The 18,119-nt window shown below is 35.3% G+C and overlaps 1 protein-coding gene, 1 long non-coding RNA gene and 1 pseudogene across 2 annotated transcripts; 1 reads left to right on the top strand and 2 right to left on the bottom strand.

The window, feature by feature from the left end:
• Positions 1–2,943: 2,943 nt before the first annotated feature.
• LOC147549375 (E3 ubiquitin ligase PQT3-like) lies at positions 2,944–5,094 on the bottom strand. Its single transcript, XM_086668287.1, has one exon. The coding sequence runs from the start codon at positions 5,092–5,094 to the stop codon at positions 2,944–2,946; it is 2,151 nt and encodes a 716-aa protein (XP_086524413.1).
• A 4,250-nt stretch (positions 5,095–9,344) lies between these two features.
• Positions 9,345–9,839, top strand: LOC147549374 (uncharacterized). The gene is made up of 3 exons (XR_015238458.1): positions 9,345–9,404; positions 9,475–9,612; positions 9,764–9,839. It is a non-coding gene; the product is annotated as an uncharacterized LOC147549374 (long non-coding RNA).
• A 3,511-nt stretch (positions 9,840–13,350) lies between these two features.
• LOC147549373 (uncharacterized) lies at positions 13,351–14,993 on the bottom strand (annotated as a pseudogene).
• Between the last annotated feature and the right edge of the window lie 3,126 nt (positions 14,994–18,119).

Here is an 18,119-nt window from a genome sequence, read left to right as displayed (position 1 = left end):
TGAAAGAGCTCGAGCTCGCATTCTTGTGAACTCGTTTATCAAAATACTTCAAATTCAAACAACATCCTAAATTATCATAATACTTCATGATCATTTGTCACATACAACAATAACAGTTAATGATTCATATTCCAATAATCTTTTAATGAATGATATTTCATGTACAAGTCTCAATAAAATACATAATTATGTATTACACTATTATAGTAGTATGTTAAACGAGTTGTTCACGAGTAGCTTGGGATACACAAAAGAATGATTAAGCTCGACTCATTTACATGAATGAGCATTATTTTGGACTCGCGCTAAGCTCGTATTCGTTAATCTCTGAGTCGAGCACGACCACGAGCAAGAGTCGGATCAAGCTCGAGCAGCTCGTTAAATGCTCGACTCGAGTACACCCCTAACCGTATAGATTCCTACGATGAATCCAAACCATCAGATAAATAGATCGTTCTCTATTGTACAAGTAAGCACCGAACTCATATATTGTGAGAGAAGATCGAAATCTTCAATTATTATCTTGGATGTTGCAGAGGCCACAAAATGAACTCTCTTTGTGAAAATGTGCTTTCATACCTTTAAGGTAGAGGCGACCATTGTGCCAAGAATAAGATGAGAATTTTGGGGCTAAAACTAGATTATGGGCGGCAACTCACTTAACACATAAGAGTTTTTTAAGGTAGGAAATGAAAGAGTTGGAAGTCGAGATGGGTTAGCAAGCCTTTACCTTGATAAAGTGCATGCACCCGGTCCAATAATAGGAAGCGGAGCCCCACTGTAGAATAGAGAGGGATGTGATACATTCTATAAGTAGTGTTCATGAGACAAGTTAGCAATTCAAAAATTCTCATGAACACACAAGAATCTAAGGACTCATGTTTGTCACAAATCAATATGGAAATATGAACATTAGGTAATTATTAACATGAAATAATTACATACCTTTCTCCATTGTAGAGATTAGAAACAACTTCTTACTAGAACCAATATAAGCTCCTTATAACCAATATAAGCTCTTTACTTCAATAAGCTTAACTCCTTAATTCTCTACTTACTAAAAAATGAACTTGTATACTCTTTTCTCTTCTATTCTTCAAGCACTAGTGATGGAGGGACTAGCTTGAATTAATGAGCAAGAGCATAGCTTTCCATCTTATTCTCCATCTCTATTTATACAAGTCTCTAATCCATCATAGAGTTTGTACAAGTTACTACATGGGTGTCATGTGCCCCCTTCTGTGTCAAGCAACAAGTCCATTAGGTGTCATGAAACAAGGCAAGTGTCCCTTATGTGTCATGCCACAAGACCATTAGGTGCCAAGACACAAGACAAGTGTCCCTTATATGTCAAACAACTAAACCGTTAAGTGTCAAGACACAAGACAAGACAACACACCTCATTAGTCTATACACCTCATGCTTATAGATGGGCCGTATTGTCAACACATAGTTAGTGTCCATAGATTCAATACATGAATGAGTTTTATGAGCCCAAAAAAACTTTAGACCAACAAGTGTATACATGGTCTTATTTATGGGACATACTAATGGGCCTTGTTCATGAAAATTGGCGAATGGGCCTTGCATGAACATTGCCCATGTTTACAAGGGCATCATCAACCCTATAATCTCAACATATCCTAGACCATATAAAAGATTCCGAGAAAGATGGATTACAGAAGGAATGCTTATGGATTAGTAGATTAGAAGTATACTTCTGACTTTCCCAAAAGCTTAGTGAGGAAGCCAACTGATTGACCTAACTGTTCTCTCCCCTTTGGCTTCGATCTCCTATTCCTCTTCTTGATAACAAGAGTCGTCTGATCTATAATTGAAATCCACTCATGATGGCCCCTCATACTTCTTGATTTTAGTATTCGCTGCGGTTTTATATTGGCTAACCATCACAGATGTTGGTTCAAAACATAGTATAATAAATCCACTCATGATGGCCCCTTCGTCGGAGTTTTTAGAGAGAGGGAGAGAGAGTGAAAATTTTCCGGCCGGCGACCTAATCGGAGAAGATAAAGAGGTGAGGTGGAGAGAGAGCTGAGGTGGAGAAGTATTTAGCTTTGCCCCTAAATAAAATTGTCAAACAAAATTGACCAATTTTTGACCAAGTCTTCATACCCCGGAAACTATTTAGCTTTCCCCAAAGCGCTGGCCTTTTTCACAATTTAGTAATGTAATTCGATATAAAAGAACAAAAATCCTTGTTGTGTAAGGAAATATGGTTATGAAAAACATTATTATGAATCTAAGTGCTATTTTTTTTTTAATTGAACGTGTTAGAGTGGTTGATTACATGTTTGATTGTCTTTTGCGTTTGATTACAGGTTTGTGAATGTTTTTTTGTACGGCATGTGAATTTTTTTTGGACTGCGTTCCAAAAATTAAAATGCTGTCCGACTTGCAGCTACTTGCTGTCCGATTTGCTTTTTCACCTTCTATGTTTAAACTAATAATTGAACAACGAAACTAATGAATTCTATATTTGATATTAATAACTAATGAAACTAAAAACGAATACAAAAATTTAAAACAATAAGAATGTAAACTGAAGTAATCATAATTACTACTACTAGAAATTTTGGGTTTTTCTTCTATTTTGAGTTTTTCAAAAGAATTTTGCAATTCTGAAGAGCAGAGGTGTTCTTTATAGCACTTGGAACAGAAATTAATGGTTGATTGAGAACCATAAAACCCACACCCATTGAGGCAAAGTTGTGGCTCTTCATTACTACTACTAGAAATTTTGGTCTTCTTTTTGCTTATTGAATTCATCTTTACTTGATTCGATATCTGTGTTCTTGATAAGGAAATGACTTTTTTTAGAGAGATATGGAAAAAAAATAAATTCATTCCGCAATGCCTTTTCAATACAAATTACAGAGAGAGATTAAATCGTTAGTAATGGATCTGAGTAACATAACTTCTATCTTATACTAAAACAGTTTGTTGTTCTCTTCCCCATGTTTTACAACGTCCATAATCCTGCTTGTATTCTCTGCTGCTGGAGAAATCCTTTCGATCCTCTCGCGAGGCACTGTTGTTTCTCTTCTCATTGACGTAGACACCAACTCGTGAAGTATTATCGTACCAAGACCGCTTTCTCTTGAAGTTCTTCTCATTCTCATCATCACCATTATCACTTAGTTCGTCGTCATATTCTCTTCTTTGTGTTCCAACAGGGAACTTCTCTGACCTGGCTTGGTGATGGTGGCGACATTCGTTAATTGCACAAGAGTCAGATCGTTGAGAACTTATGTGTCTATCCACTTGTTTTGTTTTCGTGTAAGATACTTCTTCATTCCTGCTCTCCGCTGCCCTACTAAACTTGTGATCTTCATAGTATTCCTTGCTGTTGTCACGCCTTCCAGATTCACGCTTCCTCTTAACGTCTGATTTTCTTTCCTCGGACTCCTCATTACTCATAAGAGGAGGTAATACTTGATTCGGACCCATACCACTCGCAGATGATGCACTCAGAGGTGGAAAAGCTGGCAAGGGATACCCTTGACATCCAAAGGGGGCTTGAGGTATAAACCCACCAAGATGATTATCATACGGACCAGGGACATAACCCATGTAAGGCGTTGCACCATTAAAATGAGACATATATCCATCCATCCCAAGTTGTGCGCCACCCCAGTATGGGTGATATGCTGAAGAGGAAGAAGGCATCATATAAGAATTGGCAGCCATGGATGTCCCCCATATAAGGTCATCTACGGGCAAGAAGTCAGGTTTCTTCATTTTCCTTTTTATTCCTAGCTCACTAACAGGTAGCTTCTGTTGCACTTTCTCTTCAACTGGTGAGGCACGACTATGTCCTTTTGGTTCCGCCGCCTCTTGTTTAGGCTCAAATCCGTTAACAGTTATTGCAGTCTGGCCTTCAATAGGTACTGTCGTTTTCTCTTTCTCTGTCTCAGAAGTGGCAGAAAGAGTAGTAGGTGATGGTGCTTTAGGAAGTGAACTATGAGCAGACTCTGTAGTAGTACCTTGAATTTTAAGAGAGCTTCCTGAATTTGTCGTACTACCCTTGCTACTTGACTCTAGAATGCTGTTGATGGTGCTTCTAACTGTCATATTAGGGATGAGGTCATCTGCAAGTATATTTGTAGCCCGGCAAAAACACATTGATTTCGAGAATATATGGTCTCTTATACATTTGTCGCAGAAACTCCGGAAACAACATTTTTTGGTAAAAACAGCATCTTTCATTACTTCACTGCATAATGGGCAGCAAAGTTCTGAAGGAATATCGACAGTAATTCTAGAGCAAGTTAAACCTTCCATTTCCTTATCGAATGCAGCCTCATTTGGTTTCAAAACAGCAACTTCACCACTTGGTAATGAATACGAGCCATCCGGGTTCGCCATTAACATCGACTTTGGAATACCAGTCGGACGCTTCACTCTTTTTATATCGTAACTAGCATCACCATTAGTAGGACAGTACTGGATGTAATGCCCAGGGATTTTGCATCTGTGACAGACATAGCCTTCTGGAGGTGTCTTGCAAGTAAGGCCACCACATCCGTAACTTCGACCACCAATCAATTTTTCGCCCATAAACTTTCCAAAACTTCTAACAGCAGCACCCGAATTCAAGGCAGAAGTTTCTACCATAGCTTTAATCTTGCTATCTTCATCATCTTTGTCGAGAAGAGAATCATCAGGACCCGGAACAGTAGATTGGGTAGATGGAACTTTCTGATCTTCGAAAAACTCCTTAACAAACTCATCCCACTCCGCCTCTCCAGGATAGCTCGAAATAGGAGTGATATTGCTATCTTGTGGTTGAGCATCTTCAATTTTTGGTTTGGCTTTTGGTTCAATTACAATGGGTTTACAAGGAACACCAGGAATCCGACGAACCAAAACACTGGTATTTCTAGGTATATTATCATCATTCTGATACACTTGGTTAGTCTGGGCATGGGTGATGATTAGGTCATAATCTCTTCCCTTATCTAGATGTTTGGATTCAACAATTAGGTCTTTCAAATTTGCAACAGATATGTAATAACCAATAATTGGTATTGAATCATAATTTTTTGCACTTTTAAACTTGTAATACACAGCCATTATTTATTTATTCTTCTGATTATCTGAACAAATTAAGAACAAGAATTGCTTCAGAAATGGAATCTATCAGTTTACAATCAAAACCCTAATTCTTAACCAAAATTACAAGAAATCAAACACAATGATGATTACAAGTATCTAATTTCGTGTCTTGATCGTCTTTTTCTTCTTCTTCAGCCACAAGTAAAAGAAATTTGACAAGATTGCGCAACTGGGATGAACACAGATGTTTAAGAATCACTAACCAGAACCAAAATTCACTCACCACTGAACGAACAACCAAACGGGAGTTGAAAGTTTGATACTTGAAAAGATCAACAAATTCTCTGTTTTAAAGGGTTTGGTGATTAGTTTTAGGAAAGTAAGGGTTTTAGGAAAGTTTCTATTAATGTGGGATTTTGAGTTTCTAAAATTTTGAATTTAAAAGCTAGAAAAGGAAACCTGGTCCGATTTTGAGTTTCCAAAAGTAGACCAAACTGATATGGGGAGAGCAGTCAACCACTTCGGCAACTCAATACTTATTGAATTTGAGTTATAAGTTAGGGCAAAACCAATGTGGGGCTTTTCTCAATTCCAGCGCAGGTTTTTCTCAATTTCAATGTAGGGCTCCCAATCGGAGCTCCCAAATCAAAATAATGTACGTGCGGAAGTACGTGTGCGAAATATTGATTTTAGATTTCGACTATAAATTATTAGATTTCGACTATGAATTAAAATGTGAACACGCATGAGTGTCTTTTATTTCAGGTCAAATGTACCCCGAAACCCTTTTATTTGTGGTCATATGGTAGCACCCATGAGATAGACGCCCGTTTCATTAGATAAACCTCAGAATGAGCCTGAGTTTGGAAGCATTTCTGGTGTCTATATCCGGTTGATGATCGAATGTTATTTTTGGTAAACAGTAAACCCATAATTATATATGAAAAGAGGAAGCATAAAAATTTCTTCCCATTAGGTGCAGAAAGAAAAGCTTATGCCCCTGCTATGAAAGATGAGGCCTGATTTATTGAGTTCGAGCTCACACGGTGATTTGTGAGCTCGAGCTCCACAACCGTCCATTTCCATAGATTAACCCCCACAGTTGTAATTTTCCTTAATAAAAGGAAGTGCAATATTGATATATTGTTAAAGATGCAAATAACCTCTCATTTTGTTGTTGGTATTATTCGACTGTCTTCTTTCTCTGTCTCTCTCTAAAACTTTCTTTATCTAGAACTCAAAAAAATATCAACACCTTTGGTGAGGTTGTGAAACTGAAACTTGGAGATAAATGTGAAAAATTTAACAATGGCGAATTCTTTTCCGTATTTCAAACAAAGATTTATTAATAAAAAAAAAACCTTATTAGATTCTGGAAAAAGGAGGTTCTTTTTGGTTGGATTTGAGCCAAGAAAGCTAATACTTTTCATTCATGAATTTTGACATTGATCAGATTAAACTGAAAAATAACAATAAATTTCAATGATAAGTTAAAGTGCCACCAAAATTTATTTTGTATATGTGAATAATTTAACTTAAAGAACTGCAGGTTATTTCATAGTTGGGGTTGAATTTAACCTTTAATTAGAACCCAAGCATCAAGAATGTCATTGTGAGAGAAAAAAAATTTGAAGGAAGAACCCTATCTCTAAGAGAAAGTAAAAGATTGCGCTTATGCATATGGGGAAGAAAGAACACGACAGTGTTGATTGAATGGTTAATTTAGTTGAAGAAGACGTAAAAAAGAAAACCCTAGAACTGGTGTTTTTGTAATTATAAATATGAAATAGGATTTATTTCTGATTGGCTTTAACAACCCCTTGGTTAAAGGAAAATACAACCATGTTTCTAAGGACACGTGGAAATGGACGGTTCTTTTTAAGGGCATGAGCTCACGAATCACTGTGTGAGCTCGAGCTCAATAAATCATGCTTCATGAAAGATTTATAGGTCCATGCTATATGCACAAAGTGTCTGCTGCAAATAACCATCTATTTATTGTTTGAAAAACAAGACAAACATGAAGAGATAAGAGGGAAAAAAAGAAGGAGAAATCTAGAGGGGGTGGTGGATATGCATTCTCCTATATAAAAAAAAAATGGGGGATTGGGCTGGACGTCCAAAACGAGGCCCAAAATGGGCTGGACGTCCACGGTTGCCCATAAATAAACGGGAGGTCCAATGTGTCAGGTAGGGACTTAAAATGACGGAAACAGCCTCCAAATTCATCGAATTTACGACCCGTGCCATCGAAATTTAACCGGGATTTGGCGAAATTTTTGGCGCGATTTCTGACGGATAGAGGGACGGAAGTGACAGTTTGCAGGAAACGTCACTTCCACATTAACTTCATTCCCATGCCGAGTCCATCCCACGCCTCTTCCCAGGTCATTTTGCTAGTTCTCAAGACCACCATAATCCTTCATCCTTCATCTTCCTCCTTCATCATCCTCCTGCATCTTCCTCCTTCAATTTTTACTTCTCAAGAACAGTTTTGAAGAAAAAGCCAAAATCCTTCAACTTTTACTTAAGAACAGCTACTGCTATTAAGTTGAAGAAGGGATTCAAGTTTTTTTGAAGCAAAAATCTACAAGATTTGAAGAAGGGATTCAAGTTTGTTTGAAGCAAAAATCTACAAGTTTGTGAAGGGATTCAAGTAGGTTTTACTTCTATCTCATCCCCCTAAACTTGTTTGATAAAAGTTTGTTTGATAAAAGTTTTTTGAAAACCTAAAATTTGTGAAAACCTAAAATTTCTGACGCAGATATGGTGATTGATCTTTCATTTTTCGCGCAAGTTTTTAGAAACCCTAAAAGTTTATAGAAATAATCTCTTATTGTTTGTTTGATACAAGTTTTTAGAAACCCTAAAATTCGTGAATGATCTTTCATTTTTTGACGCAGATATGGTGAAAACGAACAATACATTGAAGAAATCAAAGGGTGTGACTATCAAAGAACCAACTTCCACCAGAGCTATATCAGAAAAGGAAAGACCTATAGCAGAAATTCTGGCTAGAAGAACTAGTCCAAGAAAGAAGAAGGTATGTAACTGAAAAAAAAATAATTTGTTTTGTTCCTGATAAATAAATAAATTTCTGGTAAATGTTTTTTATTCTTGAAAATATTTTATTTTACTGTGATTTGGATTTGTCTAGTGTTAATGGGAATAATATTTTGTACAGTAAATTGTTTTATTCCTGGTAAATAATTTTGTTTACTGCAAAATGTTTTGTTCCTTGAAAATATTTTATTGTACTGAAATTATTTTGTTCCAAGTGATAGGGATTTGTCTAGTAGTAATGGGAAATAATGTTTTGTATAGTAAATTGTTTTGTTCCTGGTAAATAATTTTGTATACTGTCAAATGTTTTGTTCATGGTAAATATAAATTTTTCCAGAATATTTTTGTTCCTGGTAAAGATGACCATGCATTTGAAGTGTTCGTTGTAATGTGTGACACAACTAAATTCCTGGTTGGTAAATTTTTTACAGGTCGAAACTACTGAGACCATTGAAGTAAAGGACCATGCAAAAGGCAAGAGAAAAGCTGCACCAGAAAGAGAAGAAAGCAGTAAAAAAAAGAAGGGAAAGAAATCAAAAACTGAAGTTGAAAGCTCAACAGGTGAACAGAAAAATAGACCACCCAACCTTGCAGCACTGTTGCCGAAGGCTTATAAGTATGCCCTTCGAAATACATGGAGACAATTGAAGACCACTTATCCAAAGATGTCGACTAGACAAAAAGAGTTGTTAGCCGCTACTCCGTTCAAAAATTTGGTGATGGCTTTTGTTGATGACAAAATAGATTGGGATAACATAAACAAACCCAACAAGGTTATCTTTGAAATTCTCTGCATTTATTCTAATTCGACAGAAAGGTTTACATTGGCGGGGAAAGAAATGCAAGTGAAACCTGAAGATGTGGCGCTAATTTTAGGTATGCCATTGTCAAGAGAGGTTAGAGAAATCTTCCCTAAAAATAGAGCACTAAAGCAGCCATAAATAGATTTATGTATGAAGTACTTCGGTGAGATCCCTGGTTCGGTATCATGCATACAAATATCCAATGCCCTGAGAATTGCTGTCAACGGAGAGGTAGATGACATGGATGTGATCATGCTGATCATCATGTCTATTTCTGCAAATGTTTTATTTGCTCCGCTATCAGATTACGCGGCTCCAGTGCGTATTCTATTCAACTTGCAATCAATGGAATCAATTCAAACTTTGTGTTGGCCAACAGTAGTGCACTCATACCTAATCAATCGAATCAATAAGTACCCCAACGACCCACTGAAAGCTTCAGGGTGCCTTGTATTACTTCCTGTGAGTATGTGTTTTTATCATTTAAATTCAAATTTAACTTCATGTGTCTCATACTCTATGTTTTTTATAGCTGTGGTTTTGCGAGCATACTCTATGGTTTGATCGAGAAGAGAGGTTTAGGGATGAGGTGCCTAGGATCGTGAGGTGGTCTTTGACGAATATAGATGATACATTTGACCAGAAGCTTGCAAATCTTACTGCAGAACAGGTATACATTTGATCAGTGTTAATGGGAAATTGTTTTGTTCTGGTAAATAAAAAATGAACCTTTAAATTGTTTTGTTCTTGGTAAATAAAAATATTTCCTAGTAAATGTTTGGTTCCTGGTAAATAAATTCATTTATTGTACATTAAATCAGGTTAGTGAATCATTTGTGTACCCACCAAATGATCAAGAAACAGAGGTGCTGTAAACCCCAAAGAACACAGAAGTGGTTGATGAATTGCTTCTCAAGATTGAACCACTACAAAAAGAAAATGCTGAACTTCAAGCAAAACTGTTGGAAGCGTGCGAGGATAAGGATGATTCTTACAAAGCGTATTCAGCACTCCTTCAAAGCTTGTTAGTTCCTGTAGAAGAACAGGTTAGAGGAGAAGATGGCCTGATCAAGGTTGTGGATAATGTGGAGGAGATAAACGCACAGAGGCGTAAGCGAAAGAGTAAGATGGAAGATCCGAAAGATGGGGAGAAAGAGAAAGAAGAGAAACAGAAGAAAGAGGAGAAAGGGAAGACAGGGGAGAAAGACGAGAAAGACGAGAAAGATGAGGGGGAAAAGGGTATAGAAAAAGATGATGATGAGGGAGAAGAAGATGATGAAGGAGAAGAAAGTGAGGATGAGGGTATAGAAAAAGATGATGAGGAAGATGATGAGAAAGATGATGATGGGGAACAAGATGATGAGAGTGACGAAGATGAGAAGGAGAATGATGGAAGCGAGGATGGAAGTGGCAAAGAGGAGAAGGAGAAAGAGGAGAAAGATGAAAGGGAGGAAAAGAAAAATGATCAGAGTAATAAGTATCAACTTAAAGACAGTGACGAAGATGATAGCGATGGCAAAGAAGATGGTAATGAAATAGTTTCTTTTTTATTTTATATTCTCAGGAAATATTATTCTTTTTGAGTTTTATTTTTTTCTGAGAAAGTATAATAAGTATGCTAAATGATGAAGGCGGTGAGAGAGAGGAAGCAAAGAAAGGCAAGATGAATGATGAAGGCGATGCTGAGATGGATGATGAGGATGAGGTTCGAATCAATTTGTCAAGTGAGGAGCCAGGGTGGGTGGATGATACTATTGAAAAAGAGATACCTTACAAGAGAGGTAATGTTGGCAAATTATGTGGTGAAATAATTAAATTTTCTGAGTTTGTTAAAACATTATTTTTCTGAATATACATTATTTGACAGAGAGTATGACGGATGATACCAATGATTTCCCAAGTTTTGATCTTAACATTGGGACGCAAATTATTGTATGGACTCCACCACCACGGCCGGACATGGAGAAGAAGGAAGATGAGGTTTGTAAAACAGCTGAAGAGAATTTCTCCGATATTGCAGAAATGGGGAGAGCATCGGTGGAACAAGTATCCAAAAACTTGGATCGTGTTGGAACAAGTACAAAAATTAAATCACCGCACGTCAGCCCCCCAAAACGAGTAGTATCGAAGAAACACAAAGGGTCAATGACTAAGCCAACATCTCTTATCAAAAGGGTAAAGGATAATCCCAGAACACGAAAACAAACATCCAAAACAGCTGCCATTAAATTCCCTGTGATTGATATAGAGTCGATAACAATGAAGAAAGAAGTGAAAGAACCAATAAGTAACTGGAAAAACGGAGGTTATGGCCCTACGTCCAAGAGAAAGAAAAATCACTACTGCTAGAATTCATGACATACGGGTGGACAAGGTAAATAACTCAGTGTCTGGTAAATAATTAAATGTCTGGTAAACAAAAAAATGTCTGGTAAACAATTTGTGTAGTAAATGTATATCTTTCTGAAAAATAATTGTGTGGTGGTGAAATGTATGTTACTTTGTACAACCTCGAAGTGTGGAACAAGGACAAAGAACATTGCCTGAAAGTGAAAGATTTGGATGAACTTATGATGAATCGTGGATGTGACTCGCAAATCATAGACTGGTTTGAGGACCACCTGGCACAGGACGCCAGAGACGTAAACAAAGAAGTTATTTTCCTATCTTCATTGCTTTTTGTAAGTTTCCTTCTCAAACATATAATTAATTTTTAAATGGTGTTGAGTAAATAGTAGTCTAAATTATATAACGATTTGCAAACCTTGATCAAACAAGAGCGGAGTCAGACAAGTATTGAGGCCAATTTAAATCAGCGGCTGGAAGCGCAATACATCAAAGATCATACTACAACGTTGTGCGCGCCACTGAATACTCCGTACACAGATGACTCATTCGAGGGTCATCACTGGACTCTGCTTGTCTATGAATTCGAAGAGAATGAATGGGAGCACTACAACTCTTTGCAGCGTGACACTAACCTGGCTAACCAATGCAATAATAATGCAAAGAAATTTGCATCGCAGCTGGCAGAAATATTGATAAAGATGAAGTGCACACGCAAACGAAGTGGGGCTAACGCTAAATAAAGGATGACGAAAAAGATAACTTATGTAAAGGAGGTTGATTGCCCTCAGCAAGGGGATAGGTGAGTCTAAAATTTGCTTCCTTACTTTAGTAGTTATTAAGTTTCTTTAAACTAACTCCATCTTTTTTTAATCAAACAGTCCAGACCGTGGCCTCTACGTAATGCTCCAGTTGGAGGATATCTTCAACATAAGCAACCAGTCGGATTTGTCGGGGTGCTGCTCGCAGCTGGAAACTTATGCAAACAAAGCAAGAAGAAAGAGGGTAGAAGCAACATTCAAAATTTTGGATGAATCAAAGGAGGTATGGAGAAGGATGATAAATGAAGGGTCATAAAGAGTTGTTTATGTGAAACTTATGGTTGTGTTTTTTAAGTTTTACTAAGTACTGGAAAAAACTTGGAAATTTTTGTAATTGTGAAATTTTTTAAGTTTTACTAGGTACTGGGAAAAACTTTTGGTTGTGAAACTGTTGTTTGTGTTTATGTGAAACTTTTGTTAGTCAAAAATATGTTCGCACTGAAAAAAAAAACTTGTTAATTTTCCATAAAAAAATACCGGGTAAACAAAGAATTTCCGGTAAATAAAATAAATTACTAGACAAAACTTGGAAAATAATATTCTAAATCCCGAGAAAACTTAAACTTTCCGGTAAATAAAAATATGTACTGGACATAACTTAGGAAAAAATATTCTAAAAAACGGGAAAACAAATAATATAATTTACTTGACAAAACTTAGAAAAACGTTTTCTAAAATCCGGGAAAAATTAAACTTTCCGGTAAATAAAAATATGTACTGGACAAAACTTAGAAATTTTTCCCAAAAGATCCCGGAAAAAAAAAAAACAATTTCCGGTAAATAAAAAAATGTACTAGACAAAACTCAGAAAAAATCCCGGGAAAAAAAACAATTTTCGGTACATAAAATAATTTACTGGACAAAACTTGGAAAAAAGTATTCTAAAATCCGGGAAAACTTAAACTATCCGGTAAATAATAATATGTACTCGACATAACTTAGAAAAAATATATTCTAAACCATGGGAAAACTTAAACTTTCCGGTAAATAAAACAATTTACTGGACTAAAAGTTTCATGTAATGCATTATGTTCAGACACAATACACATTAACAAAATATAATATAATACATTAACTTCAAACACAAATACATTAAGTTCGACAAAAGATACAAAAAAATCAAAGCAGCACAAGGCTAAAATATGACTCTCTTAAAAAATTTGAAAAGCTCACTGTAAATGCTTTTCAAAGTTGTAGAGTGCCCCTAGTTTTTGCTGCTGATATAAAAACGATTTCAATCACTAAATCGCTTCGTTGCACGAAGCACGGTTGTGATAAGAGAGCCTTTTACACCTACCGCATATCCGCTGTCTCTTTTTAAAGTTTCCAGAACTTTCAATTCTTACAGAACGTGGTCTGCCCGGACGTTTCTTGATTAAAGGAGGAAGTATCTTGCTGGCTTCCTCAAACGTTTTTGGATGATCGAAAGATGGGACAGGGTTTATGGAATGACTATAAGTCTTACAGTATGCATCCGTTGTAACAGCGGGATCAAAAAAGGATGATGAATCACCTCCATGCACTTTAATACACAATATGGCATGCTCACAAGGGATACCTTGGACTTGCCACTGACGACATGTGCATGTAAGAGCCCCAAGGTCCACAGAGTGACTCGGCATGGACATTACTTCATATACAAATTTACCTGATTGTATGCACTTCCAACTACAGGCAACGTTGAATCTAGACTGCATTTTTTCGTTGACCTTAGGGCCCAAGAAAGAGTCCCAAGTTGCCGACTCAGTTCTTCATGCATTCATCATGTTCATAATTTTAATCCTCAACATATCTAGCATTACGGTTATTGGAAGAACTCTCTCATCCCTTATCCACGAATTGAAGGATTCCGAGAGCGAAGAACATATTAAACCGTACCTTTTTCCTGGAAAGAAAACATCAGCCCAACGTTTCGGATTTACAGAGTGAAGAAATGCATCCACGGCATTGCCACCCATGATTACGAGTTCAGAAGTGTACTTCTGAAAATCCGATATAGTAAGGGCTCTAGCCGCCTTAAACACGAGGGATTGGAAATAGTCCGACTTCTTGGCACCATTCTTTACACGTACATTCAAATTGTTTCATAGATGCCAAACGCAGAAAGAATGGTGCGCGGTTGGGAAAATGTTCGCAACTGCATTTATAATACCATTGTGCCTGTCCGACATAAAAGTCAAAGACTCACTAATATCAACCATTTTCGCCAAATTACAAAAAAACCAGGTCCAGTTTTGATCATTTTCTACATCAACGACAGCATAGGCGAGAACAAAAAAACCTGCAAAGTACATATTATTCGAATTAATTCGCAGTAGGAAGAACAGGAAATTAATTCATATTTCAGCCAAAATATTTAGTTTAAGAAACAACAAAAAAGCCAGTAAATAAAAATGTGTACCGGACGGAAAATATTGGTAAAACACTTGCCATCATTGCCATTATTCGCTACAGCTGCAAGAATGCATCCATTGTATTTCGTTTTCGCAAAAGTACCATCAACAAATATCAATGGGCGGCAGTGCTTGAAACCTTGGATGCATGCTCCAAGAGCAATAAATATTCGAACAAAACGGTGGGAATATTTATCAAGTTAAAGATCAATTACACTATTAGGGTTCGAACGTGATAGGGCATCAACATACCAGTTCAGTTTGGCATAAGAATCAGCTTCCTCCCCATAGGCCAAAGAAATACTCCTGTTTCGAGCCTTATATGAATAGTAGTAGCTGAGTTTAATTCCATAGTCTTTCTTGAAAGATGTGACAATGTCTTTAGTACTTTTGGTCGGATTCTCCCTAATGTCATCGACTATTAATAAACTAACAATTTCGGTTGATAATCTTGGCTTATTCTCTGACATTATAAAGTCTTGACAAGTGTGCACAGGGTTGTAAGCTTTTAGAACAAACATTGACCTTGACTTCAGAGGAGCCACAGCGTGAATGGTCCAAGAACATTTTGGGGATTTGCATACGCAAGTAATACGATCAAGGTCATTTTTCAAATAATTAAAATTGTACCCGTGCTTTATGGAATATCGTCCAAGTGCATTTCGAAAAGCGTTGGCGCCTCCAGGGAATTCCTGCCCCAAATGTGTAAACACCTCAGGACAGCTAGCAGACCTTAAAGGTTCAGTCCTGACAATGGCAGTAGATGCATCCTCAACCGTGAGAGAGGAATTTCTTGGAAAATCCCGTGGGACACTGCACAAAACAAAACTATTTACTCACCATATTTTTATTTTCGGATAAATCAGAACAATAAACTAAATATCAATACAAGAACATATCATTGGCAGGAGAAAATTTAATTTAGGTAAAGAAACAATTTTGTTTTCGGTAAACAAAACTATTTACTCACCATATTTTTGTTTACGATAAACAGAAATATGTACTCATCAAAATTTTAAGTATTTATGTATACTAAACCAGTAAACATATTTATTTACCGTAAATAAGGGATGGTTATCAGTACACAACAAACAACAATATGTAATGAATTCCACACATACTTATTAGACGTTTGTTACTGGTTCATATCATTGGCGCGGGTAAATTATTTTTAGGTAAGGAAACAGTTTTGTTCTTGGTAAAGAAAAATATGTACTCACCAGAGTTTGGATTCCGGTAAATAAAAATGTGTACTCACCAAATTATAATTTTAAGTAAAACAGTTGAAAAAATCATTTCAAATTAGTTCCAAACTTACTTATTAGATATTTGATTGTGGTTCATCATTTCAGATGATGTTGCAGCAGAAGTAGATGAAGTATAGCCATAAAAATCACGCTCCAATCTGGATAGAGAGAGAAAATAAAGAAGGTATGAAACGATAATGTACAGAAAAGAAAAAAAAAAATTTCAATATCCATTGTATACTGTTACAACTAAATTGAAGTTTGTTTCACCAGAGAGGACGTCGTGCAACAATGTCCCCAGAAAGCATTCCTTCAATATCCATTGTATACTGTAAGGAAAAGAAAAATAAAGAAGGTATGAAACGATAATGTACAGAAAAGAAAAAAAATCCTATCACTTTGTCTGTCATTTTGGAATGTCCAAGTTTCAACATAGATTTAGATGAGTAGTTGTTCATTTACAAATGGCATTATCATCTTCCTTAAAAGAAAAAATGAAATATTCAGCTTCCTTAAATTCTATCATTGAAGACAAATGGAATTTGCCCATTTAAGAGGCATTACCTGAAAAAGTTGGAAGATAAGAGCAGATTCTGGTTGGAAGATATTAAGACAGTCGGTGGTATAAATAGGTTGGAAGATGAAATTTAAAACTTTTTGAAAGATTTTGAAAGTGAATACAGAAAGAGCGGGATCCCAAAAATTTCGCCAAAAATTTGGGCAAAATGGGCGGAAAACTCAGGAAAAATGGAGGAAAATTTAGATAGAGAAAGGAAAGGAAAGAAGGAAGAAGAAGGTTGCCGCGAAATGGAAGGGAATGATGTGATTGGCTGCAACGGAATGGACGGGTATTTAATGATCCCTCAAAAATCGTGGGAGAGAGAAGGAGCAGGGGCGGACCCACGTAGGGGCCTGTGGGGTCACGTGCCCCCACAGGCCTAATGCTAAGGGGGGGGGGGGGGGGTAGTGGATAGGGATTTAGGAGGACATTCGTGGACAAAATGTCTCGTAGACATTTCGAGACATTTATCTGTAGACAAAATGTCTTTATAGACATTTTAAGACATTCGATTCATGGACAAAAAGTCTTTATGGACATTTCAAGACATTTGGTTTATAGACAAAATGTTTTGGAGACATTTCAACATATTGAATCCATGGACAAAATGTGTAGTGGATATTATTATTATTATTATTATTATTATTATTATTATTATTATTATTATTATCATCTCATCATGGATGACAATTGGTAGGCTTTTATTATTTTAGTATTATCATTATTGTCTAACCATACAAAATAATATATTTGTACTCATATTTTAAAAATATATTTTTCGAGTTTTGTGGACGTCTGTGGATATCTGAGGACATTTATGGACAATTGGTGGACATTTATTTATTTAATTTTATCATTATCGTTTAATCATATGAAATAAAAATAATTGTACCATTATTTCGAAAATATATTTTTCGACTTTGGTAGCCATCCGTAGATATCTGTGAACATTGATGGACAATTGGTAAATATGTATTATTTTATATAGTATACTAATATATATATATATAATAATAATAATAATAATAATATAATATAGTAATATGATAATAATATCATTATTACTATAATATAATATAATAATATAATAATATAATAATACAATAATACAATAATATAGTAACATATAATAAGATAATAATAATATAACATAGTAATATAATAAGATAATATTATAAAATATAATAATAATAATACAATAATATAATAATATAATAATAATAATACAATAATATAGTAATATAAGAAAATAATGTAATAATAATAGGATAATAATAATATAATATAGTAATATGATAATAATATCATTATTACTATAATATAATAATAATAATAATAATAATAATAATAATAATAATAATATAATATAGTAATAATATAATATAATAATACAATAATATAGTAACATATAATAAGATAATAATAATATAGTATAATAATATAATAATAAGATAATATTATAATAATATAATAATAGTATAATATAGTAATGGCAATAATATCATTATTACTATAATAAAGTATTATAATAATTAATATTTTTATATATTGTTTATTATAAATTATTTAATCTAATTTGATAATAATAATTATTTTTATATTTCTTAATGAAATGTCCACAAGTGTCTTCCATATTTTGAGAGACATTTTCTCTCCAAAAGCTCTCCAAATTTACACTAAAATGTCCTCACATGTCTCCAAAACCAATTTGTCTTGAAATGTCCTTAATTTCGTGTCTCTAACGAATACCACAGACATTTCAGGACATTTGAAATGTCTCAAACGAATAACACGGATATTTAGAGACATTT

The sequence above is a fragment of the Eschscholzia californica genome, unplaced genomic scaffold, assembly GCF_041429995.1.
Source record: "Eschscholzia californica isolate CP2 unplaced genomic scaffold, dmEscCali1.0.p SCAF_3, whole genome shotgun sequence".
Taxonomy (NCBI): Eukaryota; Viridiplantae; Streptophyta; class Magnoliopsida; order Ranunculales; family Papaveraceae; genus Eschscholzia; species Eschscholzia californica.
This window is presented reverse-complemented; position numbering and strand designations above follow the sequence as displayed.

Coding starts and splice junctions, on each gene's coding strand:
- LOC147549375 (XM_086668287.1), bottom strand. CDS start 5,094: ATGGCTGTGTATTACAAGTTTAAAAGTGCAAAAAATTATGATTCAATA.